Source organism: Rana temporaria, chromosome 11 (assembly GCF_905171775.1).
Source record: "Rana temporaria chromosome 11, aRanTem1.1, whole genome shotgun sequence".
In the NCBI taxonomy this organism is placed as follows: domain Eukaryota; kingdom Metazoa; phylum Chordata; class Amphibia; order Anura; family Ranidae; genus Rana; species Rana temporaria.
The window spans coordinates 157255305-157269717 of NC_053499.1; the positions used below are offsets into that span (position 1 = coordinate 157255305).

Here is a 14413-nt window from a genome sequence, read left to right on the forward strand (position 1 = left end):
GGGGAAGGAAGAGAGAGAGAGGGGAAGGAAGAGAGAGAGAGAGGGGGAGGGAGAGAGAGAGAGGGGGAGGGAGAGAGAGAGAGAGAGAGAGAGAGAGAGAGAGAGAGAAAGAGAGGGAGAGAGAGAGAGAGGGAGGGGAAGGAAGAGAGAGAGAGAGGGGAAGGAAGAGAGAGAGAGGGGAAGGAAGAGAGAGAGAGAGGGGAAGGAAGAGAGAGAGAGAGGGGAAGGAAGAGAGAGAGAGGGGAAGGAAGAGAGAGAGGGGAAGGAAGAGAGAGGGGAAGGAAGAAAAACGAATGCAGCCACCACATCCAAGAATCAATAAGCTGCAATATAATAAATGTCTGCTATTGGGTTCATTACTACTTTAAACAGCCCTTTTGCCAGACTAGTAAGCTAGGGTCCCAATTCTAAATCAGCAAAAAAAAAAAAAGGCAGAGGTATAGAATTTAATCTGCTTTTTTTTTATACTATGTAGTCCAAAATCAAACACAAAAAAATCAGGGACCGGTCATTTCCCCAAATCACTAAAAATGTACGTATTCTTCATTCCAGGGGGGGGGGGGGGGACAAAAAAAGTTGGGAATTTTTTTTTTATATAAAAACAAAAATGATGCATAGCAAACATATGTACATAATGTATACTTACAGAAAAAGGAAGTCAAATTTATTGAATGAAAAACTAGAAGTTAATAAAAATTAGCAATACACAGAAAAATGTACACAATCAGCAGCAATTCTATATATATAGATATATATAGGTGACGTACAAATGAGGAACGCAGAATACCGCGCATAAATGGCTTCTCCGTTAGAAGGGGGAGGAAGGGAAAGAAACACGCAGTATTTCACTGTACAACCTACAAAACACAAATTAATGGGTACTTTACGTTTTGTTTGTTTTTTTCCAATTTTTTTTTTTTTTTTTTTAACTTTAGTTTTAAATACAAAAAGATGCCCTGGGTCAGGGGTCTATATATAATTTTTTTTTTTTTTTCAGTGGTTGATGTTTAAATATTAGTGTTTTTTTTTTCTTTTTCATTTTTTTTTTTGTTTTTACATGCATTTGCTTCCTGTATGTGTAATTACTGTTCATTGGCTGTGCCTCCAAAATCACCGTCCGTGGCGGCCAATAAAAAGTCAAACTTTAAATGCAGTATGTGAAATATAAAGCTAAAAAAAAAAAAAAAAAAAAAAAAAGAAGTCTTTAAACACTGGCCCTGCAGAATTTGCAATACGCCTTTTTTTTATTAACACATGGAGATCGTCACATTTATTCCTAAATTGCCGTTTTCTGCGAAAAGTTGTGCAATGCTCGTGTCAAACACTAGGCAGTCGCTGTTCATGATGGCGGTCGCAATGCCCTCGTGAATAGAGCGGGGCGTGGCTTCCCACGTCAGTCGCCGGCGGTGACCGTTCAGCTCTAGCCTGTAAGCAAAGTTCTCCGCTTGCTTGCGTGTTCCTATTAGCTGCACGATGGCGAAGAACTGTTGGTGGCCGTCGTACTTTTCTTGTTTCTCCAAAACCAACATGAAATGAAAGCCGAAACAGGACTGCATCATGACCCAGTCAACGGCACCCGGTAGGTTGATGTCCGTGGCGAGAAACACTATATCCTCCCCTTGTAACGTCGTGATGGATTTATGCTGGTGCATGAGGTGAGGCATCACTGCGTCCAGGGAACCCTGCCATTTACAAGAAGCCCCCGGGCAGGGACACGAATACGGTCGGAATTCGCACAGCTCTTCGTGGTCCGCCTTCTCCGTGTGCGGCAACGTCACCTCGCAACCCGAGGAAGCGTATTTGCAGGGGAAGAGGACAGAGTTTGCGACTTTTTCCATCGCCAAGTTGCGGATGGACCCCAAAGGGCCCCGGCAGGTCGGGCAGCATGTGAGCTTCGGGCGACAGTTGCTACACACGAGATGTCCGCTTTGACACTGGAGGATCGGTGGCAAGACATAGTCAAAGCACACGGGGCATTCGAAGAGGCTCGCCAAATCATTGTTGGAAGCCGTTGTTCCTGTCAAAGCTGGCACCCGCTGAGAAGGTGGACACTTGGAGGTACCAGTTGGGATGGCTGCAGCAGTCTGACGGCTCATATCTGGAACAAAAGGAGAAAAAAAATGCAGTAAGTTCACAGAGGAAAAACAAAAATGGCGTACTATGACCAAGCAAAAAACGATCGGCCTTTTATGCCAAGCTACAGGAAAATGTAATCATCATCTGCAAACATCCGGTAAACAATGACTGGCAGCATCGCCATTATGGAGACAAGACAAAGCGGCTCTAGAGCCGTCCATACCAGCAACGATTAGGACTACTCAGCAGGACTTATAAATGAGTGATATGGATGGTCTGGGTGGGAGCCAAATCTCTACATAGATAAAAGAACGGGCCGGGGGCTGGAGAAAATCAACCTTTTATTCACGATTCACAAACGTACCAATGCAGCCCTTTGTATTCCGTATAGATTGCCTCCAACATCAGTGACAACGCCCCATACCACCGGCGACCCCATACCACCGGCGACCCCATACCACCGGCGGACCCCATACCCCCCCCATACCATCAGCGACCCCCCATACCATCGGCGACCCCCCATACCATCGGCGACCCCCCCATACCACCGGCGGACCCCCCATACCACCGGCGGACCCCCCATACCCCACATACCATCAGCGAACCCCCCATACCATCAGCGAACCCCCATACCATCAGCGAACCCCCATACCATCAGCGAACCCCCATACCATCAGCGAACCCCCATACACGGTACAAATATCTTGCCACCTCAACCTCCACATCTCCAAAATACGCCCCTTCCTAAGCAATGACACCACAAAGTTTCCAATTCACTCCCTGGTCATCTCTCACCTCGACTACTGCAACTCTTCTCATTGGCTTACCTTTATATCCCCCCTTCAGTCCATCATAAATGCTGCTTCCAAACTCATCCACCTTACAAACCGCTCCACATTTGCTACTCCTCTCTGCCAATCCCTCCATTGGCTGACAACCAACGAATTGAAATCAAGATACCAACAATAACTTACAAAGCCATCCACAACTCGGCCCCCAAGCTGCATCACTAACCTAGTCTCAAAATACCAACTAAATCTCCGCTCCTCCCAAGACCTCCTGCTCGCTAGTCACCCTCCTCCCCAAGTCCTCCTGCCCGCTAGTCACCCTCCTCCCAAGACCTCCTGCTCGCTAGTCACCCTCCTCCCAAGTCCTCCTGCTCCCTAGTCACCCTCCTCCCAAGGCCTCCTGCTCGCTAGTCACCCTCCTCCCAAGACCTCCTGCTCTATAGTCACCCTCCTCCCAAGTCCTCCTGCTCTATAGTCACCCTCCTCCCAAGGCCTCCTGCTCTATAGTCACCCTCCTCCCAAGGCCTCCTGCTCGCTAGTCACCCTCCTCCCAAGGCCTCCTGCTCGCTAGTCACCCTCCTCCCCAAGACCTCCTGCTCCCTAGTCACCCTCCTCCCAAGGCCTCCTGCTCTCTAGTCACTCTCCTCCCCAAGACCTCCTGCTCTCTAGTCACCCTCCTCCCCAAGACCTCCTACTCTCTAGTCACCCTCCTCCCAAGACCTCCTGCTCTATAGTCACCCTCCTCCCAAGTCCTCCTGCTCTATAGTCACCCTCCTCCCAAGGCCTCCTGCTCGCTAGTCACCCTCCTCCCAAGGCCTCCTGCTCGCTAGTCACCCTCCTCCCAAGTCCTCCTGCTCTCTAGTCACTCTCCTCCCCAAGACCTCCTGCTCTCTAGTCACTCTCCTCCCCAAGACCTCCTGCTCTCTAGTCACTCTCCTCCCCAAGACCTCCTGCTCCCTAGTCACCCTCCTCCCAAGTCCTCCTGCTCCCTAGTCACCCTCCTCCCAAGTCCTCCTGCTCTCTAGTCACCCTCCTCCCCAAGTCCTCCTGCTCCCTAGTCACCCTCCTCCCAAGTCCTGCTCTATAGTCACCCTCCTCCCAAGTCCTACTCTATAGTCACCCTCCTCCCCAAGTCCTCCTGCTCCCTAGTCACCCTCCTCCCAAGTCCTGCTCTATAGTCACCCTCCTCCCCAAGACCTCCTGCTCCCTAGTCACCCTCCTCCCAAGTCCTCCTGCTCCCTAGTCACCCTCCTCCCAAGTCCTCCTGCTCTCTAGTCACCCTCCTCCCAAGTCCTCCTGCTCTCTAGTCACCCTCCTCCCCAAGTCCTCCTGCTCTCTAGTCACCCTCCTCCCCAAGTCCTCCTGCTCCCTAGTCACCCTCCTCCCAAGTCCTGCTCCATAGTCACCCTCCTCCCCAAGACCTCCTGCTCCCTAGTCACCCTCCTCCCAAGTCCTCTTGCTCCCTAGTCACCCTCCTCCCAAGTCCTCCTGCTCTCTAGTCACCCTCCTCCCCAAGTCCTCCTGCTCTCTAGTCACCCTCCTCCCAAGTCCTGCTCTATAGTCACCCTCCTCCCCAAGTCCTCCTGCTCTCTAGTCACCCTCCTTCCATGCTTGCCTCCGGGACTTCTCCAGAGACCTTCCCATCCTATGAACGCTCTATCCCAAACTGTCTGACTTTCTCCTACCTTGTCTACTTTCAGACGACCCCTGAAGACTCGTCTCTTCAGAGAGGCCCATCTGTCCCCCACCTAAAAACTCTACATTTATTTTCACCATCAGCCCATCTCCCACAGTTATTTCTTGTATGTCCTGTTCCCTCCCTCCTAGATTGTAAGCTCTAAGGAGCAGGGCCCTCCGATTCCTACTTTATTAAAAAAGTACAGTAAAACCTTGGTTTGAGAGCATTTTACAAGACAATACATTTTGCCTTGATATACAAGCGATGTCTTGATATAAGAGTAGCGTCATGTCACAACGGAGTATAAAAAAAAAAAAAGAAAAGAAAAAAGGAGCCTCCAAGTGTAGCAATATGGGTACATTTAATAAAGGTACAACATTTAGCAACTTATTTAGAGGCGCCTCTCCTCTTATATATACCCTGTAAAAAAAAATGCTTTGATATACTAATGCTTTGGATTACAAGCAGCAAGTTTCTGGAACGAACTATGCTCGCAAACCAAGGTTTTACTGTATTTGTACCATCTACCCTCAAATTGTAAAGCGCTGCATTAACTGTTGGCGCTATATAAATCCTGTATAATAATAATAATAATAATAATCTTGCTGACAAATCACATCCTTACTATGAACACCAAAAAAAGACAAATACTTTGTTGCACGCATGAAGAAACATTAGCACAGCTTGAAATATTTGATAGACGTAGAAACTGCGGCTCCCAAGCTACAAGGCTCTACCCTGTCAGTTCTTCAAGGATATGCTCACCTTTGTAACAAGTCCCAATAACTGCAGTCTTCACCCCTCCCCCCTGTGACAGCTGGCCGGGGATCTTCTCCCCACACATGCAGTCACTATTTGAAACGAGCGTAGCTGTGCATGGCTCCGCCCACACAACCACATCATTCATTGATCCCTGTAAGGGCCCTTTCACATTCATCGCAGTTGGATGCAGTTTGAACCACACTCCAGACAGCCCAAAATCAAGGTAATCATATATGCATAGTTCACATCATTGCAGTAAAAAAAATAAAAAAACGTAGCGCATGCTGCATTTTTTATGTGCAGTGAATGAGCTACAAAACGCGCTTAAAATGCACTGCACCCCTTTAAGCCAAGGCAGGCAAGCCCAAAAATGTATAGAAAAATGCACTGCAAACACAGTGCCAAAACACATTCAAATGCATGCAGTTATGTGCAGTTTCTGGTGTTAATGGGCCCTAAATCTGTGCCTACAAGTATCGTCAGCCATTGCGGCCGACAGCTTGCAGTCTTCAATGAGCCACAAGGGTGCTGGTGAGCACCCTCATAGTCCACTGATCTTCCTGCTTTCAGATAACGGTCTTCCTGTACGAGTCTCTGCAGGAGCTGGACATTGCACCCGTGATCTGCTGGTGCAATGCTCTGCAGGGTCCATTGAAAAAAAAAAAAAATGAAAAATAAATGCACATTTGTTTACCTGGCAAAAAATAAATAAAAAATTAGCTTTTTTTAAGGTGACCTTATGCTTTAAGTGAAACTACTCTGCATCAGGAGCACCACAAACTGTATTTAATTCACTTTTATTTTTTTTAAGCAAACTTCCCCATTCATCCATGCTTTGAGAAATCATTTTGAATAACAGCCCCCTCTAGCGTTTCTAGTTGCAGCCATCTTGAGTAAGGGCAAATTATTCACGTATCTTTACTTCCTGTAATCCATCTGCCCTTAGCTCATGCATGCAGACAGGAGGGTGTGCCTAGCTGAGAAAATCCTTCCTTTCCTGAAGACTCCTGGGATGTATATCAATGTGTCTATGGCCTGGAAACTAGGAAGGGCCCGCTCACATTAGAATGCTGTGTGGGAAACAGTTTCATGCACCACATTCCTATCGCACTCCGACACCTTAAACACACCCGCACCGCAATGCGACACCCCAAAAGTACCATGTAATCCAGCTGCAGTGCATTTAAAAGAATCGGTATCAGTCACAAACTTACTGATATTGGTCTCCCTGTGCCATGGTCATCTTTTTGGGGCCCACTAGGTCATCAGCCCGGGTAGAAGCGGTCAGAGTTGTGCACTGCAGGCCCAGTGCGCGGAGGCAACGTCATTATACATGTTACGCCAGGCACTGGGCCTGCAAACATTCTGACAGTCTGAGTCCTGGCTTCTTCTACAGTGCACGCCACGGAACGGCTAGACCAGAGAGGACACGCCACCCACCCTGGCGTGTCCTCTCTGGTCCAGCCGTGCCAGCCACAGCAGGGCGCCTGCCGGCCAGCCACAGCAGGGCGCCTGCCGGCCAGCCACAGCAGGGCGCCTGCCGGCCAGCCACAGCAGGGCGCCTGCCGGCCAGCCACAGCAGGGCGCCTGCCGGCCAGCCACAGCAGGGCGCCTGCCGGCCAGCCACAGCAGGGCGCCTGCCGGCCAGCCACAGCAGGGCGCCTGCCGGCCAGCCACAGCAGGGCGCCTGCCAGCCAGCCACAGCAGGGCGCCTGCCAGCCAGCCACAGCAGGGCGCCTGCCAGCCAGCCACAGCAGGGCGCCTGCCAGCCAGCCACAGCAGGGCGCCTGCCAGCCAGCCACAGCAGTTTTCAAAACTTTAGATATACAAAAAAATAAAAAAATCGGTTGTTGGCCTTGAAAATAAAAATTAACCTGGACCCCTTGGGCCAGATTGACAGAGCAGATATGACGGCGTATCTCCTGATACGCCGGCGTATCTCCTGATACGCCGGCGTATCCGTTGTTCTATCTATGCGGCTGATTCATAGAATCAGTTACGGATAGATAGCCAGAAGATCCGACAGGTGTAATTGTTTTACACTGTCGGATCTTAGGATGCAATACCGTGGCCGCCGCTGGGGGGAGTTCGCGTCGTAATACAGCGTCAGGTATGCAAATTAGGAGTCACGGCGATCCACGACGTGTGTTAGATTTCCGTCGCAAAGATAGGGCACCTTTAACATTGTGTAAAAGTACTCCACCATGTTAAAGTATGCCGGTCTTTCTCGCGTCGCTTTTGAATTTATTTTTTTATTATTTTTGTTCCCGGCGCAAGTCTTTTTTACACGTCGCGATTCACAAAACGTCGGCGCGTCGTAATTTTGCGCAAAGCACGTCTGGGAATTTGCGACGGGAGCATGCGCAGTACGTCTGGCGCAGGAGCGCGCCTAATTTAAATGGTACCCGCCCCATTTGAATTGGGCTGCCTTGCGCCGGACCTGTTTACGATACACCGCCGCAAATTTCCAGGTAAGTGCTTTGTGGATCGGGCACTAACTCTGAAAATTTGCGGCGGTGTAACGTAAACGGGTTACGTTACGCTGCGCTGCCGGACTGTGAATCTGGCCCCTAGTTCCTAGTGTGAATGGGTCCACTGAAGTATAAAAAATAAAAGTACGATAAATAGAATATACTTCCCTATTTACTAATACTAGCAGCAAAGTATTAATAGTCAGTGTTTGAGAGAGTGAAGTTCCGGTTTAAAGACTACAAAAAGCATCTGTACTCAATCACTGGAGCGCTGAACTGTGACCTTCAGCAAGTGGAAACAATGCCGAATGCCACAAATACCAGCAGCTACTAGTAAATGGAGTGGGCAGCCTGTCTATGCAATCCTCCTATCACTACACCAATGGAGTGTGCAGAGGCCAGCGACGATCACATGTCAGAGGAGAGATCGGAGGGGGATGCATTCCTAGGAAAATTATTTAATTAAACAGCTTTAGTGCTGAACAAAGCAGTTACTACGACTTGCAAATTATACCGACCGGTCACAGGACAAGCTCAGCAAATCTGGGCTTTAAACACACATCACACCAAACTGTGCAAAAAAAAAAACACAGCCACCAGAAACAATACAGACATATCCAGTTACATTCACAAATAGCGCTACGAATGTTCCCAGCGTGTCACTGGACAGTTTTCTAGTCGGATTCCAGAGCTTCCAAATATATCCGTGTACACAACGCCAAGCGGGAGGATAGCCCATCCCCCTTTTTTTATTTCAAGCTCAGCGACAATCTGGATATTCTCAGCGCTGGGATTGTTCGCTTCAAGTTCATTTAAGTTTCCTACGAAGTTCTCGGGGGACCCCCAGAGACACCAGTGAAGACAGAGAGATGAAGCGACTCATGCGGTGCCAGCTTCCTGGAGCTCGTGTAGCCGTAAGCGCTCTGTAAATGTCTCTGATCTTACATGGTAATTGGGGCAGATTTAAATAAAGAATCTTTAAAAGAAAAATTAACCCAAACATGTGCAGCTCACAGAAGTCAGATTACGTGCGAGAGATACCAAGAAGAGTTCCGGCTTTGAAGGTCGGGAGCCGAGGACTGGCATTTCAGACTGGCAAAGGCCTTACATTACCCACTGGCAGAGGAGGAAAGATCCTGTGCACTTCTAGAATAAAACTGTAAACACCAAAAAGGTTAAAAAAAAGACAAACGCTAAAGAGAGTAGTAGTATACTGCAGATCAGCAGTCCTCAGAGGAGACGGCTGCATTCCTTTTCTCCTTTATTTCCACCGGTTAATCCCGCCAGCAACACACTTCCTGTTTTCCAGGGACAACCCTTCCTTAAGCCACTGCAGCCTCCCAACCATTGTACACCCCCCCCACACGACATAGGGAGGGTCTTGTAATCTACAGAATATAGCTGGGAAGGCCGATGAGATTTTAGTTCAGCTTAGAAGTTGGGAAGACACAAAAGCAGAAATTATATTTCACTTAAAAGTGGTTGTAAATCCTTACAGACCACTTAGACCTACAGGTAAGCCTAGATTAAAGGAGTTGTGAAGGTACATTTGTTTTTCCCCTAAATATCTTTCTTTACCTCAGTGCAGTCCTCCTTCACTTGCCTCATCCTTCCATTTTGTTTTTAAATGCCCTTATTTCTTCTGAGAAATCCTCACTTCCTGTTCTTCTGTCTGTAACTCCACACAGTAATGCGAGGCTTTCTCCCTGGTGTGGAGTGTCGTGCTCGCCCCCTCCCTTGGTATACAGGAGAGTCAGGACGCTAACACACGGCTCCTTTCTCTATCTGCAACGGAGAGAGCGTCCTGACTCTCCTGTAGTCCAAGGGAGGGGGCGAGCATGACACTCCACACCAGGGAGAAAGCCTCGCATTACTGTGTGGAGTTACAGACAGAAGAACAGGAAGTGAGGATTTCTCAGAAGAAATAAGGACATTTAAAAGCAAAATGGAAGGATGAGGTAAGTGAAGGAGGACTGCACTAAGGTAAAGGAAGCTATTTAGGGAAAACATTTTTTTTTTACCTTTACAACTCCTTTAAGTCTTACCTGTAGGTACAAGAAATATCTCCTAAACCTACACGGTTTAGGAGATATTTGCAGAAAACACTGCACCGATTTCTACGACGCATGCGTGCAGTAGACAACAGCGCAGGCGCACTGAGCATGCCGCTAGTGATGGCGAGCATGCCGTCACTGCCAGCTCCCGCACGGGAGTGACGTCATCGCTACTCTGGCCAGTCACAGTGCCGGAGCAACAATACCAGGCAGTCACTGGCGGCGGAGGTGAACGAGGGTCGCTGCGGGGGCTTCAATCTCTGGTAATTCATAATGAGCTAGTATGCTATGCATACTAGCTCATTATACCTTTCTCTTGCAGGGTGTTTTTTTTATGAGGGTTTACTTCCTCCCCGGCAATCAATGCACGTTTCCCATACTGTGTTCAAATCGCACTGCCCTTTGCGATCTGCAGGGGGTGTCAGTGCAATGTTAAAGACACCTTAAATGCAGTGTGTTTGCCTGCACCGGATTGCATGGTACAAAACGTCCATGTGATCTGGTTGCAGTACGTTTATAAAATTGGTAGATGCACTACTTGGTACAACGCACTGCATGCGAGTTGCACAGGAATGCGGTGCGATTCAAAGCGTGAAGCAGGGCTTAAAGTGGTCGTGATTTTTTAATCTTAATACATTCTTTTGCATGAAGATCAAGCCTTCTGTGTGTAGCAGCCCCCCAATACCTGAGCCCCCTCCCCAATACTTAAGCCCCCCCCCCCCAATACCTGAGCCCCCTCCCCAATACTTAAGCCCCCTCTCTATCCAGCAGATGACAGAAAAAAAAAAAGGACAAAAAAAGAAAGAAGAAGAATACAGCCACCACATCAAAAGATTGGTAAGCTGCAATATATTACCGGTTTGGTTGTTGGGTTTAATACCACTTTGCCAGCGGCAACCATAAGGGAAGCAACATACCCGTACGTCACTGCCTACTACTTCCGGGTTTAGGGTGGGCACATGTGTGCCACCCGCCGGACTCCCGCTGTGATTGTACACAGTGGTGGGAACCTGTCAGCAAGTCCCGGCCAATGATTTAATGATCACGCTGTGTGCAATCACAGCCCAGAGCTGCGTACAGAGGGAGTGGATCTGTCAGTTTCTCAGGATGAGATACAGAGATCTTTAGTAAAATCAGCGAACATTACACAGTTAGGAACATACGTAACCCTCCGATTTCTCCTGTTAACCCCTTCCCAGTCAGTGTCATTAGTACAGTATTATCACTGATGAGTGTTGGTGCCACTGGTGATGTCAGTCCTCTCCAGCATCAGATTGCCTGCCGCACCAACGCAGTCCCATTATAAAAGTTGCCAATTACTATATATATATATATATCTATATCATTTTTTTTTTATATACACACGCGAAATTACATATACACACACATATATATATATATATCCCCCAAAAATGTATTCGGCTACATGTTTGATAAAAAAAAAAAAAAAACAGAATAAATGATATCTATATATCGGGATTTTTTTTAATCTCTATATTATATATATTTTATTGGTATTTTTTTATCAAAAATTTAGCTGAATACATTTTTGGGGATATAATATATACACACACGCACGAAAATATTAAATAAAAAAAAATTATATATATATATATATATATATATATATATATATATATATATATATATATATATATATATATATATATATATATATATATACATATATACATATATACACACACACACGAAAATATTAAATATATATATTTTATACACACACACACACACACACACACACACACACAATATATATTTATTATACCCAAAAATGTATTCGGCTACATGCTTGATAAAAAAAATAAAAATAATCCCAATAAATTATATATATACGTCAAATACAAATACATTTTGGCAAAAATTGACAGAATGCATTCGCTACATGTTTGATTTAAAAAAAAAAATCCATTATATATATAAACATTTTTGGTTGTTTTTGTTTATAGAGCAAAAATAAAGGAGCACAGGTTATCAAATATCACCAAAAGAAAGCTCTTTGGGGGGGGGGGGAGAGAAATGATAAAAAAATAACTTTATTTGCAGTGTCATGCTACGCTGTATCCAATTGCCAGTTTAAAAAAGAAAAATGTCCTGGTCATGAAAGGAGGGGGGGGGGGGGTGTAAAACCTTCCGGAGTGCAAGTGGTTAAAGGTAGCTAGGAATGTAAACATTGACGTAAAACAAAACAAAAAAAATTCTAGGCGGCTGCAAAGTTTTATTTTTGGACCCAGAAGCGGATGGTCCTCACACGTCGGTTGGTCGGGACCCCCGTAAAGTCTGAGATTTTCATTTTTCCGGATTAAAGGGTCACAAATGTTGTAATGTGATGAAGAGGGCAGAGCGGGTCGCCCTTCAGGAGGAGAAACAAAAGATCACACAGGCTGGAGAGTCCAAAGCCTGCAAGTCATGGAGACCGGACAGGAGGAATGAAGAGCTGCAGCTCGGCCACATGAGACGGGAATTACCGAACTCCATCATCCACACAACAGGGGGGGGGCTGACAGCTCAGAGGCTTGGCCCGGGAGCTGACACTTTCTCTTACCTTTCCTTTTCTTGGGGTCACTCCCTGCCAGGCATGTGAAGAGAACCCCCTTCCAGGAGTAGAGCACACTGTGGGTGGCTTTGCCAGTCATGAGTTGGGCAGTTCATATCGGAGGTCCCTGGTAAAGCCTCAGCTGTTGTCACAGGAGGAGGAGGAGGAGGGGAGGGTGAGATCAGCGCCCACAAATAGTCCTTCTATGGCCGGGTGAAGGACGCGGTGTCTCGGTCCGGGAAGTGTCTGATCGGTGTGTCTGTGCGGGGAGCTCTCCATACACTGCGGCGGACGGGGATTCACAGTCACCGAGAACGAGGGGGGGGAGGGGGGGGCTCCTCCCAGCTGGCCTCCCCGGGACTCTCACTGCAGCGCTGATCCCAGCACCGGCCACACCCGCAGGAGGCAGACTGAGCATGCGCGGTGCCCTCCCGCTCCGCCCCTCCTCCTGCTCTCCTCTCACTGGTCAGATTCTGGGAGGCCGGTATATGACGTAATAATACAACACAGCAAAGAATGGATCCTCCTCCCCCCGGTACAGTACAGAGAGCCCCATCATCACATGACCCGGCACCCTCTACACCTCCGACTTCCCATCACAATCCAAACACAAGACACCGGCGAGGGTCACTCCTTATACTAAAGACAGCAAAGCGCCCTCCCTTCCCTAATCCCCCCACATAACACACAGTATACGGCGCCCGAGAGATCACAGCAGTGACTGAGTAACTCCCGGTCTCTAGTAATGACGGCGACCAATCCCTGCAACAGCCAATCACAGTGGCCAAAGACGGAGGGCTGTACTACCGAGTGGGGGGGCATCGGCAAAGCTGAGGGCTGTACTACCGAGTGGGGGGGCATCGGCAAAGCTGAGGGCTGTACTACCGAGTGGGGGGGGCATCAGCAGAGCTGAGGGGTACTACTGAGTGGGGGGGCATCAGCAGAGCTGAGGGGTACTACTGAGTGGGGGGGCATCAGCAGAGCTGAGGGGTACTACTGAGTGGGGGGGCATCAGCAGAGCTGAGGGGTACTACTGAGTGGGGGGGCATCAGCAGAGCTGAGGGGTACTACTGAGTGGGGGGGCATCAGCAGAGCTGAGGGGTACTACTGAGTGGGGGCATCAGCAGAGCTGGGGGGGTACTACTGAGTGGGGGGGCATCAGCAGAGCTGGGGGGGTACTACTGAGTGGGAGGGGGGTACTACTGAGTGGGAGGGGGGGATTCTGCTGAACAAGGATACTGAGTTTGGGGGAGGTTACTAATGGGCCTCTAAAACAAAAAGAATCGCACACACACGGCATTTGCCAAGCTCCATTAACCACTTAGCATCCACGCTATAGCTGAAAAATTGCTACAGCGCAGGACTTAAAAATGTGCAGCCCCCCCTGTAAAAAAAAAACCGCATCAAATACTTGCCTGCTCTAATGCTCAAGCCACCAAACTCCGCTTTTTTCGAGATCCAAGCTCTGCTGAAGAATATTCAGCATTCAACACAGCGTTTTGGATGCCGACCTTCCCTTGTGTACTCTATGGTTTTCCTCCACACAGGAGCCAGCAAAAAAGGAACCACAGAGCACTACGGGAGAGCAGACATCTGACAAACCTGGGAATATGCTGAAGATTCAGCAACGACAGAATAAGACCGTGCTATTACATCTGATAGTAACCATAGATCACATGTGGAACATCAAAAAGAAGTGCGTCCACTTTAATAGTGCTCCGACCACCAGCAACTTCATAAAACCAGTGGTGTTTAGTGAACTTTCAACAACTCCCTGTTTTAAGACCAGGAAAGGGAACCCCACGAGTTTCAGACAACTGCACCCACACACCACACTCGCCAGATTGTATTTGGACTCTTGCAAACAATACTTTTTTTTTTTAAAAGGCACTTCTTGGTACGAATTGTACCATAGAGATCAGTCCCACGCCTTCAAACTAGAGCTGCACCATTCTGAGAATCGCGATTCTTTTGCATAGAATGAAGATCACGATTCTCAAAAATGTATTTAAAGTTATTTTCAACACAAA

General features: G+C 47.9%; 1 protein-coding gene across 3 annotated transcripts in view; it reads right to left on the minus strand.

The window, feature by feature from the left end:
- Window positions 1-642: 642 nt before the first annotated feature.
- Window positions 643-14413, minus strand: part of SIAH1 (siah E3 ubiquitin protein ligase 1) — a 42548-nt gene continuing 28777 nt past the window's right edge. For 2 of the 3 annotated variants that reach the window (XM_040329512.1, XM_040329511.1), the window contains one exon: window positions 643-2098. In XM_040329512.1, the coding sequence (XP_040185446.1) occupies window positions 1248-2096 (849 nt within the window). In that variant the 5' untranslated portion in view covers window positions 2097-2098 and the 3' untranslated portion in view covers window positions 643-1247. Of the gene's footprint in view, window positions 2099-12392; window positions 12740-14413 lie in introns of those variants that run through there. The other variant, XM_040329510.1, reaches the window with a different exon arrangement.